Genomic DNA, 13,871 nt, shown 5'->3' on the forward strand with positions numbered 1-13,871 from the left:
GCAATGGGGGGAAGCTTGAGAGCACCAGTGGGGGGCCAGAAAGAACAGGGGTGGAAAGCATGGGGGAGTGGAGATCACTATGGGGGGCGGAGTGCACTGGGGGGGTTGGAGAGCATAAGGGTGGGGGCAAAATGCAGGGGGGAGTGGAGAGTACAGGGGTGGGGAGCTTAGAGTGCTGAGGGGAGCTTGAGAGCACTGGAGGGGAGCCAAAAAGAACAAAGGTGGAGAGCAGGGGGGCAGAGAGCACTGGGGGGCGGGAGAGCAATGGGTGAAGCTTGAGAGCACGGGGGGGGGGGCAGAAAGAACAGAGGTGGGGAGAACGGGGGGCTGGAGAGCACTGTGTGGGGTGGAGAGCACTGGGGTGAGGGCTGGAGAGTGATGGGGAGAGCTGGAGAGCACTGGGGGGGGGGAGGACAGGGGTGGAGAGCACTGGGGGGAGAAAGAACAGGGGTGGAGAGCACTGAGGGGGAGAAAGAACAGGGGTGGAGAGCACTGGGGGGAGAAAGAACAAGGGTGGAGAGCACTGGGGGGGAGAAAGAACAGGGGTGGAGAGCACTGGGGGGGGGGGAGAAAGTGCAGGGGTGGAGAGCACAGGGGGGAGTAAGAACAGGGGTGGAGAGCACTGGGGGAAGTAAGAACAGGAGTGGAGAGCACTGGGGGGAGAAAGAACAGGGGTGGAGAGCACTGGGGGGAGAAAGAACAGGGGTGGAGAACACTGGGGGGAGAAAGAACAGGGGTGGAGAGCACTGGGGAGGGAGAAAGAACAGGGATGGAGAGCACTGGGGAGGGAGAAAGAACAGGGATGGAGAGCACTGGGGAGGGAGAAAGAACAGGGATGGAGAGCACTGGGGGGGAGAAAGAACAGGGATGGAGAGCACTGGGGGGGAGAAAGAACAGGGATGGAGAGCACGGGGGGGGGGGAAAGAAAAGGGGTGGAAAGCACTGGGGGGAGTGGAGAGCACTGGGGGGGGAAGAACAGGGGTGGAAAGCACTGGGGGGAGAAAGGAACAGGGGTGGAGAGCACTGGGGGGAGTAAGAACAGGGGTGGAGAGCACTGGGGGGAGAAAGAACAGGGGTGGAGAGCACTGGGGGGAGAAAGAACAGGGGTGGAGAGCACTGGGGGGAGAAAGAACAGGGGTGGAGAGCACTGGGGAGGGAGAAAGAACAGGGATGGAGAGCACTGGGGGGAGAACAGGGATGGAAGCACTGGGGGGAGAACAGGGATGGAAGCACTGGGGGGAGAACAGGGATGGAAGCACTGGGGGGAGAACAGGGATGGAAGCACTGGGGGGGAGAAAGAACAGGGGTGGAGAGCACTGGGGGGGGGGGAAGAACAGGGGTGGAAAGCAGTGGGGAGAGGAAGGAACAGGGGTGGAGAGCACTGGGGTAGTGGAGAGAACTGGGATGGTGGCTAGAGAAGGATGGGGAGAGCTGGAGAGCGGGGGGGGGGCAGAAAGAACAGGGATGGAGAGAACTGTGGGGGGGGGGGACTGGAGAGTGTAGTGGGGGAGGAGAGCGGGGGGGGCAGGGAGCACAAGGAGAACTGGGGGTCAGTAAAAGAAGTTGGTTAGGAGTATCGGCAGGGGGGGCACATATAGAGAAAATTAGCTTTCTATATTCTTCCATGCAGCCGCTGAATGCTTGATTCTCCTCCTCTCCCTCCTGCAAGCATTCAGCGGCTGCATGGAGGAATATAGAAAGCTAATTTTCTCTATATGCAGCCCCCCGCCGATCCTCCTATCCAGGCACACAGAGCAGGCTGTATGGCAGGCATCTCCTCCTGTGGATCATGAAGCTGGCCGGGTCTGTGTTTGGCGGCAGCACTGTAACAGGGTCCTGCCCCCCTAGACCGGCTCTTGTGATAGGCGGAACACTGATTCTATCTACTATTACACAAGCCTGTCTAGGGGGGCAAGACTGTGTTACAGCGTGGCCACCGAACACAGACCCAGCCAGCTCCGTGAGACACAGGAGCAGGAGAGAGGGGAGCACTGCACCCGCAGCTCAAAGCGGCCCCAGGGCAGGCGGCCTACCAAAGCTATTGGCTACTAGCCTGAACGTAGTCCCATAGTAACTAAATAATGTCATCACGTTCCGAACGATTGGATTTTCCGACAACTTTGTCCGACCGTGTGTATGCAACACCAGTTTCGGACAAAATCCATCGGAAAAATTTGTTATCAGAATGTCCGACCGTGTGTACGGGGGCTTAGAATTTAGTCAAACCCGACTGCACTTCATTGGTCAAAATTTTTTAGAGGCTTTTCCCCAAAACAACAAAAAGAAATATATAGTTCTAGGGTCCCCTTTTAAATGTGCACAATACTCTACATCCGTCTCTTAAAAGCTACCCACATCAGGACAGCAACAGGGTGGAGTTTACTAAAGCAGTGGCCCTAAGACTGTACCTAACACATCCTGATTTCCAGCTCCCTTGTTACCTCCTCCCATACTCAACATTAGGACCGCTCCAGAACCTCTGGAACTCCCCCACCCCAATATGTCTATGTACCCTTTTCACACCTAGTTGATCCCTAAGGGCCGGTTCACACTGCGGGCGACTGCGATCCGACTTCAGGTCGGTCTAGGTCGCCTCAAGTCGCCTCCAGGTCGCGCTGCATTAAAAACAATGATAGTCAATGGAGCTGTCTTAATATACACTACTGCAGTAGCTCCGACTTTTAAAAAAGGTTCCTGTACTATTTGGAAACGACTTCTAGGCGACTTGTACCCATTCATGTCAATGTAAGTCGCCTCTCCTGTTCATCTGTAGGCTACTTGCAGGCTACTTGACAGGAAGTCACCCAGCCCCCACTGCAGGCAGCCCCTCCTTTCCATACACATTAGTTTCGTTTTCCTGGTTATCTTGAACTCACACAGACCAAGAGCTCAGTCCTGCAAAATGTCTGCTATGAACAGGAGAGAACCAGTGGACAATGAGTCCCTCATACGCTTTGTTCGGGAGAGAAGGTGTCTGTATGCCAAGTCTGTATGGCAAGTGACGTGGAAAGTGGACAATGACATACAGCATATGTACTTGCCTTGTGATCGACATCCGTGTATACTTGAAAAACTTGTCATCAAAACTACGCAAGTTCTCATACATAGCCCAGAACTGCCCTCTGTTATGTCGATTGGCAATGATTGGATGGATCCAGTAGCGACGTCTTCTTCCCATCCTCCTCCTCCGCTTCATTTCTTCTTCTTCCTCTTCCATCAGTACTGCCAAACCAGCTGTTAGGACAGCTGACATAAGGTAACGCACAGAGAGCATTTTGGACACAGAACAACTGGCAAAAACAGGAACAAGGAAGAAGACAGGAACAGGAATGATGTCACAAGGGGTGAAAGCTCACTTGTACAGTTCCCTGTCCTGGAGGCGACTTATAAGTCGCCCCAAGTCGCGCTGTTAAGTCGGATACAAGTCGTATCCGACTTGGCTTCACAAGTAGTGTCGCCTCGTGTCGCCCCCTGTGTGAACCGGCCCTTAAGAAAAAAAAACTTTTATTCCAGGAAGCCTACCCCGCCTCCACCTAAAATGTTACCTCAGCCAGCTCCATATTGTTTTAAGGTACCCAGTGCCCCACCTCCAGCTCCAACGCCAGTCTCCATTAAACCTCTCTTTATCCTAATTATGGGAAATAGTCTGAATACCCGGATTGAAAACCACCTGCCAACAGGTACACTTGTTTCTTTATAGAGGCTGCACACCTTCTCCCTCCTTTATCAATTCGGTAATCAAACAAGGTTATTCTTCACCCATACAAAATAAACTGTCTACACTATTCAGACTGGACTCACATAAATGACAGGGGCATAGTGCAACACTGGGGCACTGGTCTTCCTGGCATGCAGGACACAGACCACTAGTTAAGGTACACTAGGACAGGAAGGACACCTATAGGTATTAACTGAGGAGAATACGGCATGCTCACACATATATCGGAAGTGAGGGCCCTTGGAACACCCCATACAATCTTCCTGAACAACTTTTCTCCAGACTCAACCAAAACTATACAATATGAGGCCAGACCTATACACTTTCAACTTGTATGCAATCCGGCAGGTCCTCGTACTTCACATCTGCAGGTAAATCTAAAGGAAATTGGAAAACAAAAATTGCATAATGTATATCCAGCTTGAGGAAGTGCTGCTACCACACACACAACTGGCCAACAGGCAAAGAAAAATCCCTTGCAGCTCTGAGGCGCCGGGATCACTGAGCCGACCGGTGTGCCTTGAAACCCCCAGATATTATTGACAGATATGCCACAGACACATTAGACAATTTGTAATAAATAGCCACGTAAAAACAGTGACACTGGGCAGGAAGCAGCCTGGAACTACACTTGGGGACACACAGACTGCTAAGGGACATTAACATACCTTAGCTTGAGGCAATGAGCAGAGCTGGAACAGCCAGGCATGGCTGGGCATGTAACTAATTACAATAACAGTGGGGGGGGGGCGTGAAGCAGTCTTAAACACAAGTCTTGTGAGATAACATGTAATAGCCGTAGGGTTGTCACATCATCCCTTTAATCTAGGACACACATCAATTACACAGGTTCTGTGGCTGATTAAGGTGGTAATTAAACTCACTTGATGCCTTATCTGCATTAAATCAGCCTCAGAACTTGTGTAATTAATATGTGTCCTGGATTAAAGGGATGATATGGCAACCCTAAATAGCTGACCCTTAACAGTTAAATCCATGGAACTACAAGTATCAACATGGCTAATCAGTGGAGCAAAGAAACTCCTTAATACCAGAGCTTCATACATGTTGGATCAGAACATACCACGCATAACCAAGTTAGTCCAACCATAGCCAAACGGACTGAAACAAAATAAATAACGGTGATGAAAACCTAAAAACCCAACAAACCAGGAAAAAGAAAAACAACTTTGTAGAAAGTTGTCTATGGAGGCTGTGTTTTCCTTTTGTTCTGAAAGACAAGAAGCACAATTATCAAATCTGAGGGATAAAACACCAATAAAATTTTGTAATAAACATTACATTTTTTGCCTGAAAAAAAACAATAGCTATATACCTGTAACAAGACATTAGCATATGAAACAAATATACATTACATTACATAAAAAGTGCACTTTTTTAATAAATATCAAAAATTGATATTGTGGTCCTATATGGATTATGTTTACCGACTGTTTGACTGGAACTGGATAGACAGAATCTCGCGATGTGGCCAAATAAACCACATAAGTGACATTTTATCTTATCTAAAGTGGTACAACATCTCTTAACAAAAGGCGTTGTTTTAGATGACTGAGAATGTGGGATGGCTTTTTCTGGATTAGTATATTTTTACCTGTGGCTTAGAAAATATATTGGCAATTTTTAAAGAGCTCTTACCTTCCAGGGATTTATTCTTGTTGGTACATACCCATGGTTGCCAACATAGTAAAAATGTAGGGACACTTTTTTGGCTGTAGGTAGAGTCGCATTACAATTAGGGGGTGGGGAATGCGTTTGTAGGCGTGGCATATAAAAGAAAAGAAAATGTGACGCGGGCAGCGTGACAAAAAAGGGGCGTGGTTTACTCTGAACATTGGGCATGGCTTAAATAGGCGTGCCTCGAAGGGGGTGTGATTAGAGTCTGAGATGAATGAGGCATGGAGAGGGAAAGGGGGGGAGAGGGGTGGAGGGACAGCAGTCCCAGGTCCTACACCACAATAGAAATATATGTTTAACAATCAGCAGATAAAGATACTCCAAACATCATCCCGGCACCATGGTTGTTATGGTTTCAGGATGATTGAAGCTCATTATTTCTATTATTACATTGAAATATAAAATGAAATAGTTCAACTCACCATAATGCAGAATCAGTGGGAGCCCTGAACGTATCACTTGCCACGTCGCCTGCCACCAGATGCCATCAAGTGGCACCAGCGGAGCCCCTCCTTACATCTCGTGTCCCCAGGCAGCAGAGTCCCTCCTTACATTTGGTGTCCCAGGTAGCGGAGAGTCCCTCCTTACATCTGGTGTCCCCAGGCAGCGGAGTCCCTCCTTACACCTGGTGTCAAAAGGCAGCGGAGTCCCTCCTTACACCTGGTGTCCCCAGGCAGCGGAGTCCCTCCTTACACCTGGTGTCCCCAGGCAGCGGAGTCCCTCCGTATACCTGGTGTCCCCAGGCAGCGGAGTCCCTCCTTACACCTGGTGTCCCCAGGCAGCGGAGTCCCTCCTTACATCTGGTGTCCCCAGGCAGCGGAGTCCCTCCTTACACCTGGTGTCCCCAGGCAGCGGAGTCCCTCCTTACACCTGGTGTCCCCAGGCAGCGGAGTGCTGCTGCAGCACCCAGCACTTCAGAGTATAACCATACACAGCTCTGATCACCAGCAAGCAGCCTGTCTATTTACATTGCCTGCATCCCTCTCTCTACCAACTGATCCTAAAGGAAGATGAGCCATTGTTGTGTTGCTATCAGGTGTCCTTAACCTTTCTCCTAACCTTTGCCATTGCTGCATCTTCCTGAATTTGGATGTATGATCTCTGATCATGCCTTGCCTTCCATAACATGCTCCTCTGTCATTTAGCAGGCAATGATTCCATTTACCCAATCAGTCAGTAAGTGGGGCTATGGGGGCCGCATATGTACTTTATTATAAGATAGCGGATTACATCTCCTCTCGTTCCTCGTGTTCAGAGAGGGGAGGGGCCAATCCGTGCAGCTAACCCCGGCTGGAGAATTGTGAAGAGAGAAGCTCATTCATTCATTGGCTGCACGGACCAGCCCCTCCCCTCTACACTGAACACAAGGAACGAGAGGAGATGTAGCTGAACACAAGGGGAAAGAGCTCTCGCGCTGGCGGCCGTTTTGTTGGAGCCAGGAGCCAAAACTCCTGGAGCCAGAGCCAAACATTCCCATTTTTTCATGGACAAAAGACAAAATCCCGAATCGCGATGGCCTTCGATCGGGACGAGGGTTCCAAAATCGGGATTGTCCCGGGAAAATCGGGACTGTTGGCAACTATGCATACCTTAGGTGTGGAGGACGTCCCCCTGAATTCACACCTACCCAAATCAGTTACCCTGTTATCTTCTCTATCTGAAAACTGAGCCCACGGCTCCTGGCAGCCGACAGATAATGGTTTCATTTCACCTTCTGCATCCTTCAGTCTTTCTCCCAACTGATGAACATCCTTCTGTAATATTTTGTTTTCTAGTACTAATTCAATTGAATAGAATTTGACATAGAAGCTTATAAAGTACGGATGTTACCTTTCGTTATTTCTAGCTCTTCTTTTAGGGATGTGTTTTGCACTTTCAAATGTTCATACTGTTTCACTAACCACCTGGCCGCAAAGATTAGCAGCGTTTTCCTCCTGCGCTTACTACAGCTTCTTTCAGTGAAATTTCATTTCAAATCCTCTCCTGTCAGCGGGACAGAAAGTGTCCCTTCTGCCTGGAGACCTTCCTCCCTTAATGCCAGCATGGCCCTTTACTCTCCATGTCCTGCTACTCCGCCTTCCTCTTCCTGTACCTCACAATCCCCCTGTAATACACATTTTACTGGGGTATGAGACTTGTGTTGTGGCTCTCTGAAAGGGGACAGTTAATGTCAGCCACTGAAAGGGGACAGTTAATGTCAGCCACTGAAAGGGGACAGTTCATGTCAGCCACTGAAAGGTGACAGTTCATGTCAGCCACTGAAAGGTAACAATTAATGTCAGCCACTGAAAGGTGACAGTTCATGTCAGCCACTGAAAGGGGACAGTTAATGTCAGCCACTGAAAGGTGACAGTTCATGTCAGCCACTGAAAGGGGACAGTTTATGTCAGCCACTGAAAGGGGACAGTTCTTGTCAGCCCCTGAAAGGGGACAGTTCATGTCAGCCACTGAAAGGTAACAGTTAATGTCAGCCACTGAAAGGGGACAGTTCATGTCAGCCCCTGAGCACTCTGTTGACAAGCGCTGGGCAACTGCATAAGGGCCAACTCCTGACAACTGCTTCTCGTCTCCCTGAAAATCACTGTCACCACTTGTTGGGGGTTGTGATGGTTTGCGCTTGTCCCTACGTTCAAACATTGTTTGGAATGATTTCTCCTTAAATGCCATAGTAATAACATTCATTTCCTCCATTTTATTTGCTGACTCCAGCATCCATATAGCCCAAGTATCTTTTTCATATGGCCATGTCATCTTTTTGTGGTGAGCACGGTACTTCCCATACTTTTGGCTTAAAAGTACCTTTTTTTTTTTTTTTTTTTTTTTTTAGAATACTTTTTCCCAGTCCAGCGATCCCAATCTTGCATATATTTCACAACCCAAGGCCCATATTTATCTATCATCTCTTCCTTCAGGGTCAAGTGGCAGGGTTTCCCACGGTTAGACACCCTCTTTGAAGCGATTCGATAACCCATCCTTTATGAACGATGGACCTTGATTCCCCCAACCTTTTTACAGGTTGTCTTTACTCCAGAGGTAGCTACTCTCTGGCCAAGAATCGGGTTGACAGATACCACCTCTGTCACCGTTGCTGCTTTTTTTCCCTACTTACCAGAACAATATTTTCCCTGTCCTGACTATAGTCCTTAACCACTTGGGTACCGCGCTATTGCCGAATGACGGCATTAGCGCGGACCTAGATTTCCGGGACTACGTCTATTGACGTCGTCCCGGTTACGAGCGGCCTGCGCGCCCCCTGAGGGGCGCGCGCTCTGTGATCGGCGAGTCCGTGAGACTCGCCTGATCACCGATCCGTGTAAGGGGTCGATCCCGACCCCTTATCACGTGATCAGCTGTCAGCCAATGACAGCTGATCATGTGATAGAACGGAGCCGGTAATCGGCTATTATTCCTCCTCGCGCTGACAGCGCGAGGAGAAAAAAAAAAGCCGATCGCCGGCGGCCGTGATCGGGACATCAGTCCCGATCACGGCCAGCAATGAAAGTCACCACATGCCACCTGCCAGTGCCCACCTGCCTCCCGCAGTGCCATCCTGAAGTTTAACAAAGTAAAAGTAAGTGCCCCCCGTCTGTGCCCATAATGCCCACAGTGCCACCCACAGTGCCACCCACAGTGCCACCCCACAGTGCCACCCACAGTGCCACCCACAGTGCCACCCACAGTGCCACCCAATCTGCCTCAAAGGTGCTGCACCCCAGTGCCGCCCATCAGTGCCCAGCAGTGCCGCCCATCAGTGCCCAGCAGTGCCGCCCATCAGTGCCCAGCAGTGCCACCTATCAGAGCCACCTATCAGTGCCACCTATCAGTGCCCATCAGTCCCATCTATCTGTGGTACCTATCAGTGCCCATCCGTGCCACCCATCCGTGCCACTTATCTGTGCCACCCATCCGTGCCATCTTATCTGTGCCCATCTTTGCCCATCAGTGCCGCCTTATCTGTGCCCATCGGTGCCGCCTTATCTGTGCCTATTAGTGCCGCCTTAACTATGCCTATCAGTGCCCACCAGTGCAGCCTATCAGTGCCCACCAATGCAGCCTATCAGTGCCCACCAATGCAGCCCATCAGTGCCCACCAATGCAGCCTATCAGTGCCGCCTTATCAGCGCACTTCAATGAAGGAGAAAAATGACCCGTTTGCAAAATTTTATAACAAACTATTAAAACATGATTTTTTTTTTTTTTTTTTGCATCTTTTTTTGTTTGTTTAGCAAAAAATAAAACTCCGAGCTGTAACTAAATACCACCAAAAGAAAGCTCTATTTGTGGGAAAAAAATGATAAAAATTTCATTTGGGTACAGTGTTGTATGCCCGCGCAATTGTCATTCAAAGTGCATCAGCGCTGAAAGCTGAAAATTGGTCTGGGACTGAGGGGGGTTTAAGTGCCCAGTAAGCAAGTGGTTAAAAAAATTAGCCTGGAGATTTCCCAAATGAAATAATAGTTCAGTCCCTCCCCGTGGACTTTTCTGAAGTATTCCAAAAGAAATGCTTAACAAAAGGTTATTACCTGTATTTTTCGCTCCATAAGACGCACCTGACCATAAGATGCACCTAGGTTTTAGAGGAGGAAAACAAGAAAAAATAAATATTCTGAACCAAATGGTGTACTAAAATATATTGCAGTGCCCATGAAATGCAGCCTGACCAGTGCCAAAGAAATGCAGCCTGACCATTGCCATAAACGCAGCCTGACCATTGCCATAAACGCAGAGTGACCATTGCCCATAAACGCAGAGTGACCATTGCCCATAAACGCAGAGTGACCATTGCCCATAAAAGAAGAGTGGCCATTGCCCATAAACACAAAGTGACCATTGCCCATAAACACAGAGTGACTATTGCCCATAAACGCAGAGTGGCCATTTCCCATAAACACAGAGTGGCCATTGCCCATAAACGCAGAGTGGCCATTGCCCATAAACGCAGAGTGGCCATTGCCCATAAACACAGAGTGGCCATTGCCCATAAACGCAGAGTGGCCATTGCCCATAAACGCAGAGTGACCATTGCCCATAAACGCAGAGTGGCCATTGCCCATAAACACAGAGTGGCCATTGCCCATAAACACAGAGTGACCATTGCCCATAAACGCAGAGTGACCATTGCCCATAATGCAGACTTACCTGATGTTATCCCATCCTGTCAGGAGCAGTGTCAGGCTGCCAAGCCGGGAGGTCGCCTGCTGCCCACAGGGGGCTTGGATGTCTGTCCCCTCTCTTCTCCTGTCTCTTCTGGCAGTAGGCATTGCCAGTGGCAGTGGAGGGGCATTGCCAGCGGCGGCGGAAAAATGTGCCAGCGGTGACGGGGGGCGGTGCCAGACATATATTTGCATTTGCCCATAAAACGCAGCCACTGTGCCATCAAATGCAGCCACTGTGCCATCAAACACATCCACTGTGCCCATCAATTGCTGCCACTGTGCCCATCAAGAGCAGCCACTGTGCTATCAAACGCAACCACTGGGCCCATCAATTGCCGCCACTGTGCCATCAAATGCAGCCACTGTGCCCATCAAACGCAGCCACTTTGCTATCAATTGCCACCACTGTGCCCATCAATTGCCGCCATTATGCCCATCAAACGCACCCACTGTGCCATCAAATGCTGCCACTGTGCCATCAAATGCAGCCACTGTGCCCATCAATTGCTGCCACTGTGCCCCCATCAATTGCCACCACTGTGCCATATCAAATGTTGCCAGTGTGCCCCCTGCCAGCCTGTCGTCTCCACTTACTTGTCTCAATGTGACAGTTCCGCGATGCTCGTTAATGTCTTCTTCTATCCTCTCCACCCCTCCCCTGCTATGATTGTATGCCTGGTGTCCACTCACAGCACCTGTCGTTTCAGCCAATCAGGTGATGGCCAACAGATTCGAGCACCTGATTGGCGGAGAGGCGGTTTAGTGTCAGGAAAGTGAATATTCACTCGCTTTTCTAACACAGCTGAGTGACCTCTGAGTGCCCAGAATGACGCTACCAGGTCACCTTTTTTGATGCCTATTGTAGCCTATGGCTCCAATCAGGTGATTCAAAACCATCCCCTGCCGCTGGAATAGGGGATGGCAGTGGAGGTGGCAATCTATATATTGGTGCTAGAGGGGGGTGGCAGGAGAGAGGGGGCGGCGCCCTTAATGCACGGGTGGCCACTGCAGCCCGGGCAGCACAACACACGTCCACCCAGACAGCCATCCAGGTGGCACAGAACCTGACTTCACCCAAATAAATAGGTTCTCTCAGCAGGCCAAGGGACCTAAGAAAATCCCTGCCCATTGGCTAAAACACCCTATTCATTCCTAATCTGTCCTTGCAACACCCTTGTCTTATCTAATGCCACCATATACCCGGCCATCTAGTGACAGAAGAGAGAAGTGCAGCAGTTTCAGAATTAGGGTGAAATCAATTGACCTCCTATCAATTGGCCAAGGCAACTATGACTTGGCAAATAAATTTACTAGCAACCCTGCCTAAACATCAGGGTGCTACATCGACATGATAGCATCACGCAGTTGCTGCAGATTTTTGGGCTGCACATCCATGATGCGAATCTCCCGTTCCACCACATCCCAAACGTGCTCTATTAGATTGATCTGGTGACTGTGGAGGCCATTGGAGTACAGTGACCTCATTGTCATGTTGAAGAAATCAGGGGTGAGATGATCTGAGCTTTGTGACATGGTGCATTATCCTGCTGGAAGTAGTAAATGTAGTTATAAAGGGATGGACGTGGTCAGCAAAAATATTCAGGTAGGCCGTGGCATTTAAATGATGCTCAATTGGCACTAAGGGGCCCAAAGTGTGCCAAGAAAATATCCCCCACACCATTACACCACCACCACCAGCCTAAACCATTGATACATGCTTTCATGTTGTTATGCTAAATTCTGACCTTACCATCTGAATGTCTCAGCTGAAATCGAGACTCATCAGATCAGGCAACATTTTTCCAATCATCTATTGTACAATTTTGGTGAGCCTGTGCGAATTGTAGCCTCAGTTTCCTGTTCTTCGCTGACAGAGGTTGCACAGGTGTGGTCTTCTGCTGCTGTAGCCCATCTGCTTTAAGGTTCGATGTATTGTGGTTGTAACAAGTGGTTATCTGAGTTACTGTTGCCTTTCTATCCTCTCAAACCAGTCTGCCCATTCTCCTCTGACCTCAAAAAGGCATTTTCTGCCACACAACTGCCGCTCACTAAATATTTTCTCTTTTTTGGACCATTCTCTGTAAACTGTAAGATGGTTGTGCATGAAAATCACAGTAGATCAGCAGTTTTTGAAATACTCAGACCACCCCGTCTGGCACCAACAACCATGCCACAATTAAAGACACTTAAATCCCCTTTCCTCCCCATTCTGATGCTCAGTTTGTACTTCAGCAAGTCAACTTCACTACGTCTAGATTCCTAAAGGCATTGAGTTGCTGATATGTGATTCGCTTATTAGCAATTTAGGTTACCAAGCAATTGAACAGCTGTACTTAATGAAGTGGCAGGTGAGTGTATATTATATAAATGGATTATAAAAATTTCTTTCTCATTAGACGGGTTTAAACATGCACTGGGGATGGAATATCTGTGGACTAGACACTATAGACTCAGTGCCACCCACCTCCATGGGAAAGACTCATGGTACCTGTTTGTAGCTAAAGCAGGTGGGGTAAGTGGCGCTACCTATAAATGGGGAACAGAACCTGGTCCCCGACCAATATTACAGATAATAATAAATCATATGACGGGATATATATATGCATTAATAAACCATAACATGCAAAGAGAGTAAATAATAATAACACCATGTATGTGATAAATGCTAAATGTGCAAGAAATGAATTAGTCCTCTACGTGAAAAAAAAACCCAAATGACATAAAAAATTCTAGTCCATCAATTGATGACCAGTGTACCAATCAAAAAATATATATAAAGTGTTCCAAACAAAAGTATTAAGTGTACCAACCAAACATATAGATTTGCATATAAATAAAAATTAAAAATAAAAACAAAAAAGCCCAAAAACCAATAATGGTGTTATAAGGTTAGTGAAGCTCCAAAATAACCAAGTGCTCAACGAAACAGGTGACTCTTGTACTCCCTCTTAAGGGTCCCCACTCACCGACTCCTGCTACCCCTGCTGGGGTAATAGGCATATGTAAACGGCCATCGATAATCTTTCTTAATGGCTTTCTCAGCAGTTTACCGGTAGCCCCTCTCACTGGCTCCTCTACCCGCTCCAGCAGACCAGGATATCCACAACAATCTCCTACTCAGCACTTCTCCGGTCACAATATCCAAAAAAGAGCTGAGTCCTCTCCTCGTGTTTCTCCAACACTCTGCCATAAATTCCAATAATAGAGAATGCACTACAACTGGATATTCCTGCTGGTCGTGTGTGCAGCTACAGGCTTTAGCAAGATACCTAAAGGCATGTAAAGTCTAATTTAAGGTA

General features: G+C 48.6%; 1 protein-coding gene across 1 annotated transcript in view; it reads right to left on the reverse strand.

The window, feature by feature from the left end:
* LOC143934252 (nicotinamide N-methyltransferase-like) overlaps positions 1-13,663 on the reverse strand; it is an 85,499-nt gene extending 71,836 nt beyond the window's left edge. The window contains exon 1 of the mRNA XM_077457703.1: positions 13,539-13,663. Coding sequence (XP_077313829.1) covers positions 13,539-13,572 — 34 coding nt within the window. The 5' untranslated portion in view covers positions 13,573-13,663. The remainder of the gene's footprint in view (positions 1-13,538) is intronic.
* Between the last annotated feature and the right edge of the window lie 208 nt (positions 13,664-13,871).

This window comes from Lithobates pipiens, unplaced genomic scaffold, assembly GCF_037356315.1.
Source record: "Lithobates pipiens isolate NorthernLeopardFrog02 unplaced genomic scaffold, aLitPip1_a1.2 Scaffold_27, whole genome shotgun sequence".
Taxonomy (NCBI): Eukaryota; Metazoa; Chordata; class Amphibia; order Anura; family Ranidae; genus Lithobates; species Lithobates pipiens.